At 38.6% G+C, this 24,866-nt stretch overlaps 1 protein-coding gene across 2 annotated transcripts in view; it reads left to right on the forward strand.

The window, feature by feature from the left end:
* Positions 1–24,866, forward strand: part of inpp4b (inositol polyphosphate-4-phosphatase type II B) — a 561,052-nt gene that overhangs the window by 333,335 nt on the left and 202,851 nt on the right. For both annotated transcript variants that reach the window (XM_052042054.1, XM_052042063.1), the window contains one exon: positions 7,180–7,296. In XM_052042054.1, coding sequence (XP_051898014.1) covers positions 7,180–7,296 — 117 coding nt within the window. The remainder of the gene's footprint in view (positions 1–7,179; positions 7,297–24,866) is intronic.

Consider the following 24,866-nt stretch of genomic DNA (forward strand, 5'->3'; position numbering starts at 1 on the left):
GGGTTGGGCTTGAAGCATTAGGTTAGCTTTGGAAAATCAGGACATCAGAGAGTTGGGAGTGTTGGAATAAGGGGTCATGAGGCCTTGAAGATCGGGAAGTTTGAGGATTGGTACATAATCAGTATCATGTTGTGGGCACAGGCAGGTGGGTTGGGGAAGGTTTCCCAAAGGCAAGTGTGGGAACTTACATAAGAGGGGTCCCAGTCTATGGTATTAAAAGCTAATTGTCCCTGAAATGTGCAACAGTGGTCATTACTGGGACAGCTAGGTCTAATTTCACCCATTGTTCCAGAGAAACTGTTGCATGAAGAATGACATCATCTGGTACATGGCCGGTGTGGAAATCCTGTTGGGCATGCAAGGATGAATCTCTTAAAAGAATGCCTGCTGACATTTTTACAGTCCACAAAATGGTTGCTATTATGTTTCACTCCAGGAAAAATCTATTTTTCAAAAGCCTGGTATGCAGGTACGAGTAATGAGGAAAGCTAACAGAATGTTATTGCTTCTTGCTGGGGGAACTGAGTACAAAAGGAGGGAGGATATGCTTCAATTACAAGGGCATTGGTGGGACTACATTTAAAGTGCTGTCTACAGCACTGGTCTCATTAGTTAAGGAAAGACTTTGATAAATTAGAAGCAGTACAGTGAAGATTTTCCAGGCTGATAGCTGGAATGGACAGGTTATCTTATGATGAAAGGTAGGACTGGTGAGGCATGTATCTATTGGAGTTTAGACTAGTGAGAGGTGACTTGAATGAAACATGTAAAATTCTGAGGAGTCTTGGCAGGGTGGATATGGAGAGGATATTAACCTCCTGTGGAACTATGGATTGCTGTTTAAAAGTAAAGGGTTGTTGATTTAGATGAGGTGAAAGTTTTTGGATCATGAGGCTTTGAAACTCTCTTCCTCAAAGGCCAGTGGAAGCAGTCTTTGAATACTTTTAAGGTAGGGGTAGATAGATACATTATAAGCAAGTGCTGAAAGGTTACTGGAGGTAGGCAGGAATGAGGAATCAATCATGATCTTGTTGAATGTTGCTACGGGCTTGAGTGGCCTAGTGGCCTACCTCAACTCCAAAATTTTATCTTTGTATTTAGTTTGTATTTGCTAATATTACCACATTGAACTAACAGTATTGCTCAAGGCCGTCTTTTACAAAAACTGATTCCGTTCCATGGGTTTTATCATCCATCAGTAAACAATTAGCAAAATTTCATGGTTTCTGGGGTTCTCAGGTCTTTTGGAATTCTTGTCTCCCCTTAATTGTTGTTAATAGAATTGGCTGGCAGAGAGAAATTGAGATCTTGCTCCAGAACCTCAATGTTATTTAGATATTGACTTCTTTTGAAAAAAATAGTTGACACATTTTACAACTTAAACCAAGCTGTTCCACCAAATGCCTTTGTTCTGCAGCTGCTTTGGTGTAATTCACAAGTGTGCCTGTTGCACTGTACCACACTTCTAACATTAATCTAAAACAGGAATCAATAATTTTAGTCGAGTAATATGAAACGGTGGATGTGAAAGTCAAGAGAAGAGGTTGTGCAGTTCAGCTCTGCCAGTGGCAATGCAAGAGTTATAGATTTATAGTTGTTAATTTGCTGAAATCACAACTTACTGATATTATAAGCAGTGCTTTATCAAGCCATATTTGTTCAGACATGAAATGCTTCATTTATCTTGATATTCAGAAGTTGAATCCAACCCCAAATTCAATTTCCATTTTTCAGTGTAAACATTGTGTTTATACATGCCAAATTTGGGTGAGATTTAAGCTGATCAAAGTGAGATGGAAATCATCTTCCTACTAATTTAGATGCACACCAATATAAGCCCTATACATTCAGCTAATCCTGGCTGCTACATCTGCTTTGAAGTACACTTATCTATTCTAGTTGTTAAGTATTACATTGCAACTGCTCTCTCCTCCCACATGGAAACAATCTGAATTTGTGCTCATACAATGGCAGCTTTTGTGCATCAGCAAGTGAACATTGATATTAACTTATAGTAATGGAGCTGTTCAGCAGACATTGCAATTAACTGCCCATGTGACTTATGTGTTGGGTATTAGAATTAGCTTGGTGTTAAGCAAACCAAATTATCTCTGTGGACAGGAAACCAGAAACACGTTGTAGGTCTGCAAAAGTTCTTGTAAATGTATCAGCTTCTAGTGATGATGAGAAGCTGTGGTAAGAGATCAGTCACAAATTGGCAAATTAGTAGACTACATGAGCTGAAAAAGCATGGTTTACTGTACCTCTGAGTGTGTAAAGCCAGCAAGCCTCCTTGTAAACTTTTCAAATTTCTCACTGGCAGTGAGGCTCACTTAGATTTTTTTGCAACAACACTACTCAACCCAGTAATGTATTGCTGATAACCTGTTGTTCAAACTTTGATAAATGTTGTGCATGATTCTGCTTTTGGTAGAACTGCATGGACAAAAGAAAGCTTAGAATGAAACATTTTTGCTTTTTTTGCTGCTGATGAAATGTCAATCGTGATATCTGTTGTGATGCATTGTGTTTACTTTCCACATATCTATCATTTATAAATGATGCATAAACAAACTGTTAACATTACCTATTGCTGTGTTTATCAAGTGCTGGAGTGTGGTTCATGCACACGTAGATCTAAATTTAATACTGGAAAGTACTTGTGGTCATTTGATTCTTAAGCTTTAATGAAGTCAGATGAATGTACATATGTGAGGAGTTTAAAACAAAATGTTGGTTCCAAAGTAGGTTCTTCACAGACTGTCTCCCCAGAATTTTCTTTAACAATTATGCAGCACAGAGTGCAGTTAATTACACAACGCAATCTTTAAGGAGATGATGGCCTTAAAGTAACAATCATTGTTCACAATTAATATTGCATATACAGTAAAATTCCAATAATCCAGCATGCTCAAGACTTTGGTGATGCTGGATTAGTTGATTTTCTGGATTGTTGGAAGATATTCCTAATAATACAGCAATATACTTTTAATTCACTTTTTGATGTTACACAGCATTATAATAAATTTTCCAGTGAACACAGTGAGTATAAAGGGAGCGCAACAAAGATCACCTGGTGAACCAGATATTGAACCAAAGGATTTCTGGATAGTTAGATAGCAGACAATTGGAGTTTTGCTGTACTGCAAATATTAATTTTGTCCCCTCCCCCACCTCCCCATGTTGTCTCAAACTGTATTTTCAATAAGCTGGACTCTTGCTTCCAGTAAATATATTGAACATGCTCATGAGCACTTATCGAAGATATCAAATAGACACAGTATTAGATGTGACAGGTTTACCCATGACCACACACATAGGTGTTGAAAAGCCTCTACGTTATGATACCTGTAGCGAAATAAACAGTGTAGGCATGCTACCCAAGTCCAAGACTTAGCAGCTTTTAGAGATGAAGAGTAAGGGGAGGATAAGGTGTAACACTGGCGCATCAATTAGAGCTGCTGCTGCACAGGTCCAGTTATTCTAGTATCCAGTGCGAAGGTTGCATATTTTCCCTGTGATTGTGTGAGTTTCCCCCAGGTTCTCCGGTTTCCTCCCACATCTCATAGACAGGCTGGTTGATAGGTTAATTGGCTGCTGTAAATTGCTCCTAGTGTATGTGGTTGATGGGAGAATCAGAGTGGACGTGATCACCATGTGAGAGAGAATAGATTACGGGGAAATAAGTGGGGGAATGGGACTGATGGGAACGCTCCAGAGAAAGCATGAACTCAATGGGCTGATGGCCCACTTCCTATAAAAATATAATATGAGTCAATATTGGGAAAGTGGTAAAACAAAAACATTAAAAAAGAGTTCTGCATTCTTTAGTACACTATTGAATTAAAACAAGTTAATGCATTTCTTATAAATGGTGTTCCCTGCCCACTGATTTGGATATTGGACAGTTAGTGTGTGCTTCCACTGTCAATTTCTTCTGCTTATGTATGTTAGAGGAATAGTGCGTCAGCATTGCTAGAACACACTCGAACATGCAGCCTTGTAAATACATAGTACACAAACAAATACATATTGCAACATTACTGTTACATGAAAATGGTGGTTGCGGAATAAGTCTTGGTTATCACTACATCCTGATATAGTTCATCTGGCTAAGATAAGGAATAGTTGAGTCATATAGATAAGGAAGTACCTTGGTTCAACAGTCAGTCAATGCTAAGCTAGCAGACCACAGCTACACTGGAACACAAAAGACTTGTTGTGAGCCTAAGAAGGGGAAACTTGTGCAGGATCTTCTCTCCCAATGGCTAGCTAGCAATAGATGCTGGGAAGTGCAGCTCTGTATATCAGGTGAGGATAAAAGTTGAGCTCAGTCGTGACCTTCCCCTTTGGTTGAGCAGTGTTTTAACATTCACTATCAGCATCCACATAAAAGCAAAGGGGGATTAGCTGAGATACTAGGAGATGTAATTGCACTGTGAAACTGTTCCTGAGGAATGCAGAAGAGAGGGGACAGGTCAAAACTGATAGAGAAAAAACAAAGTAAATCTCAAAATTTTAAATCAATATGGTGATAAGTGGAATGTCAACTTGTCTATTTAAAAAAGGACCTGATGGATGAAACTTAGATGGTTTTATGTCTTGCAAATTCATTTTGTGAATTTGACCTAATCTGCATATCATGTAAGTATTGAAATTGGGATTTACTTTCAGTAGAGTAAAACCTCACCAGCCACACTGAAAAACTTTTGATATTCTGCCAGATCTTCCAATGATTCGCAGGCCACCTGAACTCATTGGCTGCCCCCTGTCCATATTGTTCCTTCCAGCTTGGTCCCAGGATTGAACTTCCAATTGGAAGTCACTGCCTACTGATCGGTGAGACCTTGTGCAACACATGGTCTCTCCAAAGCAGGTCTCCATCCCTGCTTCTGAGTTGCTTTGACAGCTGGTCAGGCCACACTCCCAAGTTCAAATGTTGTGAAAACAGTCCTAGATATTAGCAATCTGAACCTCTCGGCTGTTTTGGTTTGAGAGCATGGTCTGCCTCCCAGTTCATGCAGCAGGCATGAACCTCCAATAATGAATGAAGTTTTGTTTATATCACCTAAAACAAATTACAAGTCTTCAGGCAAACAAAGCTCTTTTCACAAGCCATGGCTGGCTATGCTGGTGTAAAGCCAGGCACTCCCAACCTGCAGACTTTGTTGTCTTTGTGTGTGTCGAAGCTACAGGTGATTAATAGGTTCACCTCTAAGCCTCTGGGGAGTGAAACTGAAATCCTTGCTGGAAAAAGCAATCACAGTGAGTGTGGTTCTGTGACAAGTCTGCAAACATACCACAGGGATCCTGTTTAAAATCAGAGGCACTTTGTATGATATTTTTGTGAAATAAATGCTCAGTGTAGGCGTGTAGGGGAAACTGCTCTCAATATTCATACAGGAATTAGAGGAATGATGCTCTCAACCGGAGTTGACGCTTGCAGGAGATGGTAAGGATGGTGAAGAGGCTGGAAGTTGTGCTGGTGTACTGACTTCAATGGGGAGATCAGTGTCTGCACCTACTATTGGCACATAGTGAGTTGGAAGCTTAGCGCGCCAGCTTAGGTGCCAACTTCCAAGTAGAAAAGCTGGTGAATGCCATTAACTTGAGTGTAGTTATGAGCTCAGCATCAAAGATCTGGCCCAGTAGGTGAGAGTGAATGAGAGAGGCTGGTCAGAATACGGGAATTCTTTTATGCATGATATGATGCATTAAACTAACAGTGACCAGGGAGCCAGTTTTGTTTGTGGCCACTCCCCAATAACTTTCTGTTGCATGTGAAGTGCAAGAGGCTGTGCCTGATATGCTGTGAATATCTACAGGAAGGACTTTTAACTGCATTTAAACCAGTGGATTATGGAGACAGAGAATGGTTTAGAGTGACCTGATGTGTGGTGTTACAAAGAATCGGAGCTTGGGTCAAGGTTTGGGGCACGGACTTTTGAGACTTTTGACAGTTGGGTTGAAACAATGGCAAGGTGTTGGATTGGATCAGCTTGGGAATGGGGAGGTTAATAACTTTGAGTGCTGACTTGGATTGGAACATCAAGGGTTGGAGAAGGGATCGGATGGGGAGAGTGGGATAATCAGAAAGATAGTCGGGCAGTGGTTGGGAAGGGCCTGGAGAAATTATTGAGGAACCTGATTAATGTTGGCAGCAGGGGTCAGGTAATGGGGTTGAGAGTGAACAGAAAGGAAATATCTTTCGGAACAACCTAACCAATGATAAAACATTGGATTCAATGGTCATGGATCAGGTGAGGCCATTTTTGGATCCATGGATATATAAATGAATTTTGCACATTGATATTAAAACGTGAATTGCATCCCATTTGATGCCACCAGGCAGTGTTGAAATCATAGAAGCAAGCAAGCAATCTGCAACTGGCACATATGATTGAGTCTTAGATTTAATTCCTTCAGAGTGGAAAAGTATGTTGCACTATGCAATATAAAAAAAACTCTAGGCCCATTTTTATGATAAGCTGGCACTTAGTTTCAGCTGTGATGAAGTTGAACCTAAAATATTGGTGTGGTAACTGCCCTAATGGCCACTTGTCTTGAGATTTTCTCCAGATGGATGCCATACTCCATTTACTGATCTTTCAGAGAAAGTGACCTAACCTTCTAACTATAGAGCTGAGACTTTTTCCATTGGGGTTTAAAATTAGAATGACAGCTGCACCAGCAACAGACAGAAGTGCACAGTGGGTGCAGTTGGAATTCTAATATCAACATTCCTCTTAAGTATAGAGGAAACTTAACATGATGGTATATCTCTTCTGAATGCTGAGGTTGATACAGCAGTGACAAAATCGCAGTTACAGTAAGGAAGTCAGTGGATTTGTTCTAAATGTATTATTAACATAAAGTGTATTTAAAAGCACATGGAAAGAAATGACAATTAGGGGTAACATTATTTAAGGGGGCTGTAAAGTACATGGTAAACAGTTGTTTTTATTAATGGTGGGTTTCTGGGTGGTCATGAATTTATAACGATGAGAGGTAATGCTGTTAATACCGAGCAGCTTTCCCTGGTTTATCTGCTTTTTATTGAGTTGCTGCTTTTAAAGGCTCCTTTTTATTTTTGATTCCTTCATCTGTCATTTCTTTCTATACTGCCCTGTGCACAGCTGTTAGCATACTGAGACAGGCCTGTTTGCTTGTGGCACACAGGGAACAAGGGATCCAGTGTTTCTGACTGGTGCTACTTTCCCACCGGGCTATCCCATTTATGAAGAGACGCGGGTGAAACTAACAGTCTATGATGTCAAAGAGAAGTCCCAAGAAACCGTGAGTATTTAACTCTTTTAGTGTTAAATGTGTATCCTTAATGTACAAAAAAAAATAAAGCCTGAAAAGTTAAGGCATTTTTGAAAACATTCAGACAGATTCTAAGTATGTAATTACTCAGTTGATAGTTTGCACCGCTGCATAAGCAGATTATAGTATATCTGGAACAGCACATCTGATGAGAGACAATCCATATTTAGTCTCAGTGGTGATCCTTTGTACTTAATATTGTGCAGCTGCCTTGTCAAGCATTAGTAATTGCATCACAAAACCATATGGAAGACTCTGATGTTCTTTGATTAGGAAGAAAATTGAATCAATATGAAAATGACTAAATTTCATTGTAAAATATTCACACCCTCCTCCTAATTCTGAAGAGACGTTTTCATTGATGTCGGTTTGATGAAGAAGACTGCATCACATCTCTGACATTGTCACAAAACAATCACGTTTCTTCTGTTGAAGCTTCTTGTTGAAAACATCTTTGCCTGGAAATTGGAGTGCACTCTTTGTTTGAGGGTGTTGTGTACAGACTTAGCAGCCAATCAGGAGACTTGCAAAAATTAGAGAATTGGCAAAAGTAACCTAACTGAGCGGCAGCAGAAGAGGCCACCTTGGAGGTGAATAGAAACATGGGGGAGGGGACATGTGTATCAGCAGTGTGCCTGGCCAATTTCCTTCCTCTGCTCGATCTATGCAGATTGAGTTCCATGCCAAGAGTGGTTCTGCAGCCCTGTGAAACATGGTTTTATTGTTCTAGCAGGCTTCACAGTGTGTGCGCATACAGAGAATCGTGTAGAAGGGATGCTAGAAGTTATGGGTCAGCCAGCAAAATTGTTAGAAATATGCTTATGAATGGAAAGTGAGGCTACCAGAGGCAGACAAGAATACATTGACAGAACAGTGGAGACCCTTCAAGTGATGCCTCTTTGGCCATCAGTAGCAGGGTTTTCTCCATTTTTTGTTAGTTATGAATGCAGCTTTAGGTCACACCTTTAATATCCAATTTCTGCTGGTAGACTTGGAAATGGGCACCAGGCACTGGATGACGTCATGAGAGGTGTGTGTTATACATGCTAGTGTGGATCATGCAGGGAAGTATTCAATTTATCCGCACAAAGTGTTGGAGGAACTCAGTGGGTCAGGCAGCATCTTTGGAGGGAAATGGACAGTCGATGCTTCAAGCAGAGACCCTTCATCTGGACTCCAGCGCTTTGTGTGTTGCTCCAGATTCCAGCATCTGCAGGCTCCTGTGTCTTCAGTTTATCCACTGCTTGTAATTGACTAGAAAATGATCAAGTATAAAATACCCGTGAAAATGGATTCAATTTCTGCCTGAAAATTAGACCCTCCTTCTCTTGTTTCTTATGTGTAAATCATACATAAAAGCCATTTTGTACATGTTCCAATACAACCACAACCATTTCTGAAAAATGGACTGGCTTTATCCAGGCCAATTCACCTTTGGCTGCCTGACGTTTGTGTAGTACCATTCATGCATATGATGATGTCCTCAATGTGTGCAACACCAGCCTTTGGCTTACTGACAGAAATTGGAGCAATAATGTGCAACCTACAATCTTTATTTTAACTCTCAGTAAAACAAAGTGCAAACTCCACAGCACGTTTCTGAGGGGATGCAACTGGGACGTTGATGTGTTAATGTCTGCACGCGCCTGTCAGAGTTATAAATGCTGTGCAAACATGTTGCATTATTAGTGGCTCTTAGAATGCTAATTGCACATTTTCAAAGTCAAGCACAGCAGAGATATGCTGGATCTCTGCCTGCCTGAAGACACATGTCCTTCCACCCCTCCATTCCAGGCTTTCATGTTGCTGTACTGTGGCTGCCTGGAGAGAATTCTTTAAGACTGTGACCTGCTTTCTATGAATCTAGAAGGATAAAACACAGCAGCTGTGATCTCTCTGGACAGCCGCCATTTGGAACTGTGCAGATTGTGTTTTAAAAGTATAATCAGGGTGAAAACCACCCTAACTTTTTATGGTAAATATTCCCAATTGCACATTTTTTTTTATTGGACTAGTGGTGGGGGAATGGAATCCCCAACTGGACATCAGCAATAAACCAAATAAGTGTATGAAATAAGGGTGAAATCCAATTCTTGGGCAATAAAATGTCTTTATTATTTGTAACTAGAATGTATCACTTTCATCTCATTGAAATGGAAGAATTATGTATCTGCTGTGCTGTAGATTTGAAGAAACTGCTGGTCAAACGCAATGTGAAGTGAATAAACAGCCTGTTTATTACTGGGTATAGTCTGAATTTGGGTGACGATCTTGCTTACAATTTGCAGATGTCGTTCTTTTATGTACGAAAAGGATAAGGAAGAGATGCAGAAAGAGAAACAAAGTTAACATTTCAGATTGAAGACCCCTTGTCAGACCTGGGAAAGAGATAAAACAAGTTTTAAGTGGTAGGGAGGTTGGGGGAAGGATGAAAAGGACGAAGGGAAAAATCTCGGAAAGGGTGAGGCCAGGGTTGCAATGGGATAAGCTATTTATGAGGTTAGCTCATTGATAGGTTAATGAGGATAGTTAGAGAGAGAAGATGAATAAAGGAATTTAAATGCTGGACTGCAACTATTACTGTAATTCTGCAACTAGCACTGTACAATTCTAGCTGTCCTCATTAACCTATGATCTTTAGATAAGTTCATCAACAGTTTTTCTTCTTGGCAACCCTGGACTCAACCAATCGGAGATATTCCCTTTATCCTTTACATCTTTGCCCCATCATTTCTGTCCATTTCTCTCAATGTTTCTCTTTTTCCTTGCTCTGACAATGGGTCTTCAATTTGAAACATTAACTCTGCTTGCCTTTCCACACATGCTGCCTGACCCACTACATGTTTCCAGCATTTCTGCTTTTATTTCAGATTTCCAGAATCTCAGTTTTCTAATTTTCATTGACTAGGGAAGAGATGTTGCTGATTGGTGCCATCAAGTTTCTAGCATTGTCATATGAGTCCTCGATGGTATGGGAGGTCAATGGCTCTCTTAGATGAGTTATCCATTTATCTTCACACAGCCTTTGTAATTCTAAAGTCCATCAGCTTTGATTGTAAGTTAGCACTGACTGTCAATTTTTGTTCCATTACAGCAATCATTTGCATCTCAATTATTTAGTTTGATTATTATTAATTTAAAGGGTATGGCTACTGTGCAGGAAGGAATTCCTTCTCATGGCTCTACCTTGAAAACCATCTTTATATTAATATTGCTATCTTGTGACAATGTTAATTAGTCACTAAACCTGTTGCTTATTTCTGAAACTGTATAGTGTCCAAAGCTATTGGTAAGGTAATTATCACTACCCACAAGCATCACTTTTCCACATTCATACAAGAAAACAATCATATTGGATAGGAACAGACCGATTAGTCAATCCCAGGACCATCTCACACTTAAAAAGGCAAGAGGTAAGGGATGGCATATATTTTAGCTATAATCATCCAAAGCTCACTTGGTTCAGGAAATGTTCCTTTTTGGTTGTTAAGTTGAAAATGTAACTATTATATAAAGGTTAGAGAGAGAAACTAGAAAATAATGGATTTGGTTGTCTGTCACCTATTGTGAGGGAGGTTATTGTAATCTAATTTTGGATAAAGTGACTAAGCATTTAAAATACATTTGAGTTGAACAGGGAGAATCTGTAAATATTTGTGAAGGGTAGCTAACGCTTGAATGAACCTCAAAACAATTTTGAAGGATTAACTAAACAGGAGAACATCTGTGAATATTGCTTATATACACTTACATGAGCCATTCAATGAGCACTCATGTAAGAGACCTCGAGATAACTCTAAAGTTTACAGAATTAAAAGAAAATTACTGACCTGGTTAGGAAATTGTTGAGATGATTAAAGAAAGAGATAAGTTGTGTATTATCTATTTGGATGGAAGCAATCAGAGATGCCCTGTACGGACCTATGCTGAATTTCAGTTATTTAGTATGTTTATTAATAAATCGGATAACATGCTAGGGAGCAATATATCCAAGTTTACCAATGACAAAATATTAATTAGTGTGCTCCAGAACTGTAGTAGCTGGAGTTTGATGTGGTTAAGTGTAAGATCCATTCGCTTTGGCCAAGGAAAAGATGGATCTGGGTATACGTAATTAAAATGGTGAAAAGGTTGCATTACGCACATTTTTAAACATTAATATGTAGTTGACTGGTACAAAAAATGATTCAAAGCATTATTGGAATGTTATCCTTTACATTCTAAAGGACTATAAAGCAGGTTGACAACTGTAGCCTAGAAATGTGGTCATACAGCACAATGTGACTTTGCACCACTTAAAGGAACTTCATTGAAAATGTGAATGCTAATGTCAGTTGGGTCCTTTTATGTAGGGAAGGTTCAGATTGCTAATTTTTTTCAGGTTTTTGTGTGTGTGTGTGTGTGTGTGTGTGTGTGTGTGTGTGTGTGTGTGTGTGTGTGTGTGTGTGTGTGTGTGTGTGTGTGTGTGTGTGTGTGTGTGTGTGTGTGAGAGAGAGAGAGAGAGAGATGCATGATGCATGGAGGACACTGCACATACATGGCAAACGGTATGTAATGCACATATTTTAGCCACTACTGCAAAGTTAACTTATGCGTCTGTGACCCTTCAAAGGAGAAGGTTTTAAGTTGCAGGCTGCTTTAATATTATTTAAGGAGGTCTACTCTAAGATATAGCTCCTGTGTCTGATGTAATGATCTTCCATCAGGTAGGTACTCTGTAGGGTTTTCTCTTCCTGCTCTTTTCCATCTCTTTACTCTTGCCTCCCTCCCCCCATCATTGCTGATATTGCTTGGGCTCTCTGCTTGCTTCTCTGACTTCAACCCACCTCCACAGATCTTAGCCTGATTGTGTCCTGTTCCCTCCACCAACTTAAGATCTGACCCTTCCTATCCATCCCCCTCCAACGGCTCTCAAAATCACTGGCCCAGCCTTCCACAATTTGCATCCTAACTGTTTTCCTTTGCTAACTTTGCAAATGCGGAGCTAATGGAGGAAATGTTTTTGTGTGCAATTGTGTCTACAAGGTCTGTTCTATTGCATGTAACTCCATAAAGGAACTACACCATCAGCTGACATGGCTCCTCACAGACACCTACTTAATGTGCTTTTTGAAACATGGAAGAATATCTGATCTGCTGACTTCCTGAATTTCTTGAAACCACTACTGCAACTTTCTTCTGTATGGGCAATTGTTGTTTTAGAACTGGACGTGGACTAGAACTAATTGTGCTTAAATATTATGCAATCTTAGCAAAAGGCATTACATAAATAGTTTGCATTGCTGACCTTTACCATTTTTGCACAGTAACAAAAGACAGTTTTTCTGACATCCTGCTCATGGGGTGATAATGCAAACAATAATACTCCATATAAAGGTATATTTTGCTAAGGCTGCACATGGTGTAGCATTTAGCTGAGCTGGCTAGAAACTCCTAAATTTTATTTTGGATCAGCAATATAATTTTACCCTATTTTAAACATGGCATAGGTTGGTCTTCAGCATCTTTGGAATGGGGAATAGAAAAATATGTCCTCTTCTTGTTTCTTTGTTTAAATTTTCTGGAAAGTACTTCTATGCTAATGTGAGATGACATAAGGATTTGCCTTGATGTGATAGTCTACACAGTTAAAGGCCCAACCAATACTCACAATCAAAGCTGAAATATTAAAAATGAACTTCTGGATAAAGTGTGGGAAGACTGATGACATATTTCTTCCTTTTCCAAGATAATGACCCATGTCAGAAAGCAAACCTGTCATGATAACCATTATCTTGAACCAAACTGTCCGACATATTTTACAGATTTAAGCTGCCAGTTGGAATCACCAGGCTGCTGCTGTTGATGATCTTATTGTTGCTGTTCTTTCAAAAGATCACCATCTGGTGTTAGAACACACTGTGTATGTTTTTTCACATGGCATTAGTGACAAGGTTTTCTAAACTATCAGCAATGATAAATAACTTGAGGTTGCATGATAGCATGTCCTTCTGTCTTCTTATGCTGTCCCACTTCCCTTGCTGTGCTCTAACTCATGCAGGATCCTATTTGGCATTCTGGACTCTGATTAGAGCCTCTGTATTCAGATCAACATGACTTAAATTTCCGTGGCCCTGCCACGAGTGAGAATCTTTCTGTTCTTCATATTCTTCAGATAAATTAAATCTACCAAGTTATGGTAGTAAACCTGTCCAGCATTCTCAGACTTCTGAAGATAAGTACAACAATTACAGCCACAATAAAGTGTCTTTTTTGTTGTGAGAAGGCGCTTTGGTGTTTATTAAAAAAGAAATAACTATTTGCAGCATCTTATCCTGTCACAGAAATATTCTAAAACAAATCACTGCAGAATTAATTTTGTGTACAATAAAAAAAACTAAGAAGAAAGTTAAATTAATTTATTTTTAACTGCATTCAAGGAAGTATATATGGATTGGATTTTTATTAATCACATGATCTACCATAGGAGTTTTAGCATTTCATCTAAGCAATGGTGCACCACTCAGTACTAAACTGAAGTTTTAATTTTAGATTTTGTTTAAGTCCTCAACTGGGTTTTAAAACCATGCAAAAGTGCTATCAAGTGGTCGAAGCAGACACTGCTGGTGAATTAATTGACAATTTACATAATCCAAAACCAAAATACTGCAGATGCTGGAAATCTGCTGAGTATTTCCAGCATTTTATATATTAAAGGAAAAATTGCTATAGTATCACATCATTGGCAATATGCCTGCCAGGTAGCTGAATTAATAAACCATAATTAGTTGAGTATAATCAATGCTGATGGTTGCTCTGGTATTGGTGCATTCCCAAGGCTCACTGATGCATGATCACAATTTTTTTCAGGTTTACTAAGGTGATGCTGTTGCTGATATAGCAGATTGGGCAGTTATATGATGTGTTCCTTCTGAGCAGGTTTCCACAGACAGTCACTTGCAAGGAAAACATATGACCTCTCATACAGATTTAGTGGAAGTTCACAGTCTACTCAAATTGGAGCAGAAAAAGTAGCACACACTCTTGTCTCAGCCTTTTATTGTGTTATCAGTTATAGCTTTGAAGAAGTTCAAAGAGACTCTGCATGATCATGGGATTATTGGCTTTTTTCTCATGCTACCTACATTAAGGAGCATCAGTTTTCTTCTCCAAGGCCCTCTGCAATAAAAAAAAATCATGGTTTGTTGCTCAATATGTCTATAAACCTGAATCTCATTTCAAAACCAACAAGTAACCCTAAAGGAACTATCATCTGTGTACATTTCACTCAAGTACTGTGATTTTGAATGACTTGGATAACATTCTCTGAGAACTCATTTTTTCACCGACTGGCACTCAGTCCAGACTGGTCAAACTTGAACAGTTGGCTTTTAGAGTTTAGTCAATGGATGTATGCTTGAGAAATATTTTAATGAGCATTTTACAATTTCTAGGAAAATATAAAAGTCCACAAATTATTGTTGCTGCTTTTCTGACCCATCTTCTTGGTTATGATAAAAGTTGTTTTATTCTTGCATTATTTGAGGGTGTTACACTTGAGTAAAGTTCTGCATTCTATCACTTTCTGGATTCACTTGATATTTTAGTAATTCAGTTGCTTTAGATCTTAGTACCTAATAGGCTTTGAGGTAGTTCTTTGACTGTGTGGTTCATTTGCCAGCAGTATTGTAGAACATTTTGTATGGGAGTTGTTCACAATTCTGCAGTATGCATGATACTAATAATAGAGCTAGAGTATTCCTATTTCATTGATAATCTCACAGATCTCAGGCATAAATGATGCCTTTTAGAGACTTCCTAAATTAACAGTAATGTCATTGTGAACAGAAAATCTGCATCTGCAATACATGCCACCTCATCTGCTTGGTTGTACTAAAAGAAAATATAGGCTAAAATAGTTTTCATCAATTGTTACTTTACAGTTTGCATGTTCCTGCTAATTGTGACAATGTTCATTGACACAGTAAACTCACTTGCATTCAATGCAGTATAGTGGCCATTCTTCAGGTTGCTTGTCAAGAACAGTGTTGATATTTTGTGCAGTCAATTTTAATTCATGTTTGTACCTATTTCTCAACTGTGGCATATAGAGAAACTAATTGGGTATTATTAAATGGCCTTGCTGTTGAAAGAGTGGTAGTAATTAGGTTATCTTTTCCAAACTTCTCCAAATCAAGGTGAGCAGGATGAATGTCAATTGGATCTGCTCAGTGATCTAAGTTGTTACCAAATGATGGTTCAGCCTGAAATACTGGCCACTGCATGGCTTTTGTCCTAGGGCAGCTACATATGAATTCACAGTTCTAGCTACCAGCTAGCATCATCAAGTCTATTGCTTCGCTATTCAGCTCCAAGTGCCACATAAGCATTTTCAGCTGTACAGAAAGTAATTACCAGAAGTAATTTCCAGCAACTCATTTCCACTTTTTCATCTTATAATTCATGCTTTATAAGCAAGCCAAGGCAAGATAGTTGGCAAATTTAGGATTATGCGCAATAAATTTGAGATCTCACTTTCAAGAACTTTACCTTCTCCTGTGTAGTATTGAAGTAGCTAGTATTTGTGGATCTGCTAATCTGCTGTTAGTGGCCAGATTGAATTTGGATGGTGAAAAGCTATTGTCAAGCTTGGCAAACATGTATCTGGCCACTTTTGATGATTATTGTGGCCAGACTGAAAGTAATGGAAAGACTGGTGCCAGTATGATTTTATAAATAATTCTGGACGAAAACATGTTGGATGCAGAAAGAAACTGCTTGATCTATTGACGTTGTTTTACTCACACTTTTCCTTCTGTCATTATTTACTTTTTTCTCTCTGCCCCCTTCCTTGTTCTTTTATTATATGCCGCATCCTCAGTAATTGTCATGCAGGCAATAAAATTCAAGTCTAATGCATTATATAAATAGTCAGTGGAAATGCATGCCTCTTAATTTCCCTCCACATACGGTGAATCATCTTGTTTGTACACAGCATTCTTCCATGATGAGTTCTCTGTAATTATTGTTTACAACATTAAGGTACTTTCATTATCTGTTTTTCCATAAAGAATGCTGGTAACGTAAACATTAGATCAGAATTAAAGTACCTTCATTTCATTAAGCCATTTGAGAAAGGATATGTGTGTGAACAAGACAAGCAGTGTAAACATAAAACAGATTTCATTAACTGGTTTCAAGGTTGGCAAGGTTACTGTTCCTGCACATATAATTCAGCTGTTCAGTTGGGCTACCATTTCATTAGTTCCTTAGGTGTTTGGCAAGTCTGATCAATATCCAACTTCCTCATAAAAGTGGAAATATGTACTACTACAGCAGTATAGTTTAAATTTCCAGTACGGGTATCTCACTTAGTGCCTAATTGTCAAAGTTTTTGATATTGTTCCTTTAAAACACCTTGATATAGTTAATGCGTAATATATGTTGTTAGGAAAATGATGGGCTTGTTGATGAGGAGAAAGCTTAGCTTTGGATCAAATAGGATTTTCCATGTCACTGACCAGTGATTAAAGTCTTTAGTGTAACATTATTTTCAGCCAAAAGGCCTTCTGATTCACATATCAATTTGAGGAATATTTGTGATAATTGCAACAGGCTGGAATCGCCATGGGGATTCCTTTAGGTGTATTTTGACTCCAGTATAATTTCTTATTGGCCAAGTCTTCATGTTGAAATGTTTGTTTTTTTTCAAAGCAAAAGCGAAAGTGCTATTATTATAGTTGCAGTATTTTGTTTGTGGTGGTATTTGATTGTTGAGCTTTGAAAGAGAGGATGGAAATTCGGTGATAAAGTGCTTGATGCACTGTCCTTCCATCACAGGAACCTAGCTGTTAGTTGACAACAGGCTAAGGTCTTTTAAAAAGAACAAACTATTTGATAAGGTCTTCTGATTCTTAAAGTTGGTCAAACAAGTTCAGGGAGAGCACATGGTCAGAGAGACACACAACATTTATCCGCCAGTGTCCTGTTACCTTCAGATTATAGTTACCTTAGCCGTACTGAGGAATTTTTCCAGACTATTTTTGAATGTTTTTGACTTCATTGCAGAAGTTAGGATCTCATCCATCAGTCAACATATCTCCATAAAAGAATGACCTCCCAAAGAAAAGAAAATACTGAGCTATGTAGGTGTCATAGTGGGGCAGTAGTTAGCACTGCTGCCTCACAGCGCCAGACATCCTGTTTTGATCCTGACCTGTAAGTGTGTAAGTGTGGAGTTTGCATGTTCTGCCTGTGACCGTATGGTGCTCCTTTCTCCTACATACCAAAGACCTGCTGGTTGGGAGGGTAATTAGCTATTGTAAATTGGCCCAGTGTAGATGGGTGGCAGGAGAATTGGGGAAGGGGGGTGAGAGTTGATGGGCATATTAGAGGAAAATGGGATTAGTATTAGCAATGGTCGACACTGACATGGTGGTCCAAAGGGCCTGTTGCTGTGCTATATAACTCTATATGAGGAATGGCTCTAAATGATGCACTCTTTCAGCGGGCTGATGTAGGCACATTGCTGACCTCTGTGTTATATAAGTTATGGTTCCATACTTATGTTCATGTTTCCAGGATCTTTAATTTACCCAGCACAGAAAGCCTACCAACAGAATCTAATCAGTTAGTTACTTTGAAGATCTCCATTAAATCTCCTCAAATCTGCAGTTTTCTTAAAACTCAGGTCCAAACTCATCATGGTACCTAAGAAATTTTAAGCTAGGTATACAGTACATCAGATAGCCAACCCTGTGTCTTTTCTAAGACCCATATATTTATGTAATGTCTTCTACATTGAAACACAGCATAAATATATATACAAAAACAGTAAAGAGTTATTTACAAGAGAGGACACAATCTATTTACATGTTGTGACTTTAAACCCTTAAATAGGCCAGATGTAACTGCCTGTGTATTCCTCCACTTCTGCTCAGAAGGTGGACAAATCTGCCAGGCACGGTAGTGTAGCGGTTAGCGTAACGTGCCAGTGACCCTGGTTCAATTCCAGCCGCTGTCTGTAAGGAGTTTATACGTTCTCCACATGTGTCTGTGTGGGTTTCCACCAGGTGCTCTGGTTTCCTCCCACATTCCAAAGATGTACGGGTTAGGAAGTTGTGAGCATGCTATGTTGGTGCAGGAAGCATGGCGACACTTGCAGGTTGCCCCCAGAACATTCAACACAAAGATGCATTTCACTGTGTGTTTTGATGTACATGTGACTAAGTGAAATATCTTATTCACTGAACTTCCAACCATCGAGTTCCTGGCAAAGCTGGTCCTTCACTGCTACACTGCTACAGCTTAGGAGCTGAATCTCCCAATGCCTACATTGGTGGGTGGCCTCTTCTTTCAGTGGTCCAGACTGCGCCAAATATTTTTCATGAATTTCTGGCACTTGGGGAATTGGTACAGATGGGAAAGAGCGTGTTTGGTTGGCCAGTTGCCTTAATGTTGTCTTTGGGTTTATTTTGAAAAGAGTTACTGTTAATGATTTCTTATTAAAAAGATAATAAAATCCCATCAATCTGGTGATTAGTGTTCAACAAAATTAGCATTGATACTCTTTCTACAAATATTGCAAAAAATGAATGATTGTTAGCCTGCCTTGCTGGCATTTGAAAACTCACTTTGCATTAGGAGGTCATTGTTCACAACAGGAAAGGGAAATGGTTGGGGTGGGGGTTTGAGGGGAGGGTGTGTGGTTATAGGGGATGTATACTACAAGCCCTGGTATAAACGCTATTTGTTATGAAATCATGTTTCCACCTATGGGTGAGGTAACATAAAGCAATCCAACCATTGTTTATTAATCTGTGTGAAAACCTTAATAAAAATCTGCTGAACAAGATTTATTGTAGTTCAATGTTTTCATGGATAGATTCATTTGAAGATTATGATTCTTCAGTTAGTATTAATTTATTTAATTAATACAAAACAACAAGATTAATCTTTTCTAAGCTGCATTAGTTTATCTTTATAAACAATAAACTAAAACAAAGTGAAAGTCCACTGAAAATGTATTGTGAGAGCATTCTATTTGTATTTGAATTTTTTTGACAGAGAAGCTTGCATTTTAGAGCTCTATTGTTAGCCATTGTCTTGTTCAACTCTGAAGAATTGTAGGGGAGAAAATATTAGTTGACAGGTATATGTTGATTACCAGAATATCATATTCAAGTCAGAACCTTGAACTTCTTCAGCTTGCATACCAGGCAGCAAACATTGGTTGAGATAATATTTCTTGCAATAATATCCTCTACACTATAATCTATCCATTACATCTTGGCTGAGACCTTCAATTAAGTTTGTACTCTAAATTTCTTCAATACAATTATATTTTTGATGCATGTTCTAAACTGTAAGTAATTTATAAAGCATGCCCATACTCTGCAGCACTCCTCTTCTATATAAATGACCACAGTTAAGCAAAATTGTGCTAACTCCAGTGTTAGGAGTACAGAAATGACCTGAAATAATTTTCTTTTCCCTTACCTCTTAAGAGGGTTGTGCATGCCTCCCTTTGGTGACCCCGCACTGCATAGTATCTCAACATTTCAATGTTAATTCTACCAAATACAATGAGATTTGGAAATGTTTCTGCTGACACGTTGACAAGCATCAAAGCAATTAATTTAGGATGGGTTGCTTTATCTCATAAAGACAAAAACAAATAGGAATTTAAATTTAGAGAACTCCCTGGTTAGTCTTAAACTGTTAATGCGGGATCCTGAACACTAATTGATACTGTATCTTCACTTTGATCTGTAGCAACTCATAGTGCCATAATATCTGGGGGATGTGTTAGAATATTATACAATAATTGGATGCATTTGAAGAACATAAACAGCAAAAAGCACCAGATTAAGTAGAGATTAAAGGCTTTTCTTTTGAAAATCATAAATTTCATGGATTTCCATTTCTTTATTAACTCTTGAGGGTGCATGTTTTATTTGTCAGCTGTCTTGCCTTATGTCTTGTTGTTTTGGTTTTCAGTTTCCAAGATCTCAATTGCAAGCTTCAGTCTTGGTTAATGTTGACATTTATTTTACTCCCACGTGCCTCTACAAAGGGAATTAGAAGTTGAGAAACAGGAATTTTGTTTAGGGGGCTGGCTTGTGGGTAGAATGTGGCTTTCATATTGACATCATCCTTGTGCATGTGACTCCCACCCCGCCTCTTGATGATGAGAAAGTGATACAAAGTTCACCAACAGCAATGCCTGCTGACCTCATTTGGGACTTCAACAGGCTTGTTAGTCCATGTTGCAACCACAACTATTTGGCAGACGGTAAGCAGATATTGCCTTGGACCATTCAACCCATTGTCTGAGCTATGCGACGCATACACACACACATACACATACTGTAGGTGCAAAGGCATGCATTACACTTAAAGGTCTGTTACACTCTGCTCCTCCTTGCCTAATTCAAAAGTGAAATATATAACATATTTAAAGAACAACTATAAATTTTGTCTGGCAACTTGTTTTCCTGATCCCCTTATGGGTTTTGGTGTTGAATCCACTTTCTGACTGTTTGGTTCCAACCTGAACACAAAGAGGGTTCAGTTTCTTTGTCAGGCTTGCTTCGATTTGGTGGTTCACTTCCTGAAGTCTACCCTGACTCAGCCTCAACATAGCTTCATGAGTTCCAACAGGCAGGCTCGATTAATCTATAGCAGAGATCATTTGATCACCAATCTTAATGAAAAATCTGCACAGAGAGAAACAGAGCTCGTGTTTCAGATAATCTTTCATCATTGAACTGAAATATTGGCTCTGTTTCTGTCTCCACACATGCTGTTTGACCTGCTAAATATTACCAGCATTTACTGTTTTTATTTCAGATTTCCAACATATGTGTCTTAATAGTCTCTTATTTCCACAAACCTCTACTGTAGTCCCTATTCTCACTTGTGTGAGCTTGACTTACTACTGACTCCCCACTGAGTGATTCTCGATAAGTGCCAGAAAATTGTTATTCCCTTTTTCACAAAAAATCTACATGTACTCTCTGAGCTTTTACTAACTTGTACCTATAGTTTCAGCAAACACTGCATTTGCTTACCAAAGTTTCAAGATCTCTGTCCATTCCAAGCATTAAACTGAATAATTTGCTTTTGCTTTCATGTGAACTTTTCCTGTATGTTCATGTATATGAACTACTATACTTTTCTCAGTATAGTAGACATTATTACTCTTTGCTCCCATTCACTCCCTGCTCGTATGGTTTAAGATTCTTGTCAATTGGTCACTTGGTTCTTTGCACATTGGTCAAACTTTGTTTCTGTTTGTAGACCCTTTTCAGCTCTAGTTCTCTCAGGATCTGTGATTTCAGATGAGTTACGAAGATGTCATCATCAATCAAGTTTAATGTGTTGATTCCATTTTCACTTCCTATATCAGCGTTCTCATGTGGTGTGAGCATCACAGCAATTGTAATTGAGGATCAGTGCTGGAAACTGTTGTTTGTGATATATATGTAATTGTTTTGGACGAAAATGTAGATAGGTTGGTTAGTAAGTTTGCAGATGACACAAGAATTGGTGGACTTGCAGACAGTGAAGAAGTTTGTCAAAGACACAGCAGGATATCGATCAGTTACGGTTACAGTATGTCCGGAGAAATGGCAGGTGCAGTTTGATCTGGGAAAGTGTGAGATGTTGCACTTTGGGTGGTCAAATATAAAGGGAAAGTTAATGATAGGATCCTTATAGAGTGAACTTGGGGTCCAAGTCCATACCTCCCTGAAAGCAGCAATGCAAGTAGATAGAGTGGTAAAGAAGGTGTATGGCATGCTTCCCTTCATCACTAAGGGCATAGAATATAACAGTCGGGAAGTCATGTTGCATTTGTATAAAACTTAGTTAGGCTACACTTGGAGGTTCTGGTTGTCCCTTTACAGGAAGGACCTGGATGTTTTTAAGAGGCTTCAGAAGAGGTTTACCATGATGCTGCCTGGATTAGAAGGCAGTAGCTATAAAGAGAGGTTGGACAAACTTGTATTGTTTTCTCTGGAGCATCAGGTGCACTTTAGGGATTCTGGACACTCTGCAGTTCCTATGGAATGGGGATTGTCAGGTTGCCTGTGAGGCACTGTCTGGGTCTTATCTTTAGAGCACCTTCAGAACACGCTGCCAGGGGTGGTAGTAGAAACAGCTACGATAGTGGCAATCAAGAGGCTTTTGGATAGGTACGTGAATATGCAGGGAATGGAAGGATATAGATCATGTGCAGGCAGAAGGGATTGGTTTAATTTGGCATCATGCTTGGCACAGACATGGTGGGCCGAAGGGCCTGTTCCTGTGCTATTCTGTTCTATGTTCTATCTTCTACTGGCATTCTGCCTGGAACTCCTGCACTTGATTATGTAGTCAACCTATATTTCCCCATCTCTGTTTTACTTTCTATATGTCATTTAAATTTCATTGAGAATACTACAAATTTGTTGAAGAGCCTTTTGAAGAGCCTCTGTAAGTGGCACTGCTAAATGGGATGCCGGATTCATTTCAGTCTCTGTTGACAAGTCAATGAAACATTTGTGGGGAGCTGCCAGTGAACACCAGACAATGAATGCCATTCCTTTGCTGCCGAGAAGAAAGTCTGAAAAGTCTGCTGTGGGGTGGAGTCAAATACATCCCTGAATAGCTGCATTATTTTGGACCAGGATATTAATGAATTAAATGACTAAGAACCACTAAAGAAGAATACACTACAGTTTGTCAATGTTGTAATATTCAGCTCCTGTTGATATGAGGGGACCCATCCACTTCAGGTTGATCAGTTTTTGATGAGCTCCAACTTTGACACTAATGTAAATGACTGGTACCAGATTTGTCCATTAGTGTACTTTTTCTGTACAGATATTGACAGAATTTGTGAACAGAAAATGGACTGTATTTCCTTCTCTTTCCTTTAATTTTAAAATGTTCAAGAAATTTATTTTTCTTGTTTCCAAATATTACCATAGGATTTTAAGATACATAGAGCTTTCCTTTCTAGGAATCCTATGCCTGCTACCAAGGGACTACTTTTTAGTCAAATCAATCCAAATTGAGGAAGTAGATTCAAAGAAATAGCAGTTTATAAGAGATGGCAGTGATGTATCCAAGAGACGTGATAAAGCAACAGCCGGCGAGCAAAGAGGCATTTGGCAAATGAAAAATCTCTAATCTGGTTTGCTACATTCTTGGCTCTTCTCAGTGTAAACAGAGAGGTGCCAAGCCGTTAGGTATAGAATATTTGTAAACCAAGCGCTAGTTGATTCTTTGATAAAATTGCACACACACACACAATAGAAGTATTCCTGCATTAAGCCAGAACACTTTAATTGGTAATTACAGTGAATACAGTGGGTAATTCATCCTCTATTGTATTGTTAAGTATGTGACACAGTAACTCAGTTGCTTCTGAAATTTGGTTCCAGTGAAGTGAAGTCAGAAACCATGTTCAATACACATGTCACTACGTGGAATACAATGTACAGGGAATGCAACATTTACTCAGTTAATTTGGATAAATTTGTCATTTCATCTCATGTTTTCATCAAGTACCTGCTTAAAAGCATAATTCTCTTTCAAAGTTCTATGTTTGTGTGGCTTCCTCGCTGTGCTGTTATTAATCGAGCTGTTCAACTGTCAGAAATAGGTTGACAGACAGTGGGAAGCAGTTGACATTTTGTCTGTGGCTTTTACTAATTTGAGTCTTGATTGTGGTTGTAGATAATAAGTATCTATGCAAAACATGAAGCCATATGATTATTTGTGCTTCCTTAATTAAGTTAGGTAGGAAGTAGTTAGGTCACCTAAAGATTTGGATTAAGTAAAATTTTACCAAATGTTCTAGGGAATGACTTTATTTCAGATACTTGAAGGAGAAAAATCTCTTTGAACACAGCAACTAAAAAATTATAATCTGCCTTTGTTCATATAAGTAGGTGAATAGACTTCAGTTTTATTCTGTTTTGACAGACTGATATGTTACCAGAAACATTGGTCTATTTCCACTTTATCCAGCAGATTTTGATCTTACCTTTGTACCCATGAGCACTAAATTAGCAAGCCTCCTTGGATAATGAGTTTTTAATGCTGCTGGCAAAATAATAAAAGAATCAAATCAGGAAAAAAAGACAGTCTTACATCTTTATAATCACTTTTCTTGACCTCAGCATGTCCCAATCTGTTCTACAGCAGAATGGGTACTTTGGGAATGTAGTCACTTTATGTAATATCGGAAACACAACAGCTAATTTACATGTAGCAAGATCCCAAAGCAGCAATGCGATAATGATGAGAAAATTTATTTTAATAACATTGGTTGAGGGATAAATATTTGGGTAAACATTTAGGAGAATTGCCCAACTCTTCAAAGTATTGTCATGGGATTTTTTTTGCAACACCTGAGAGAGCAGAAGCAGCCTTGGTTTAAGAGCATCAATGAAAGATAATACCTCTGACAATGCAGTGTAAGATCAGTACGGCATTGGAATATTAGTCTATTGGTATTGGTATTGGTTTATTATTGTCACTTGTACCGAGGTACAGTGAAAAACTTGTGT

This window comes from Pristis pectinata, chromosome 2 (genome assembly GCF_009764475.1).
Source record: "Pristis pectinata isolate sPriPec2 chromosome 2, sPriPec2.1.pri, whole genome shotgun sequence".
NCBI classification, from domain to species: Eukaryota; Metazoa; Chordata; class Chondrichthyes; order Rhinopristiformes; family Pristidae; genus Pristis; species Pristis pectinata.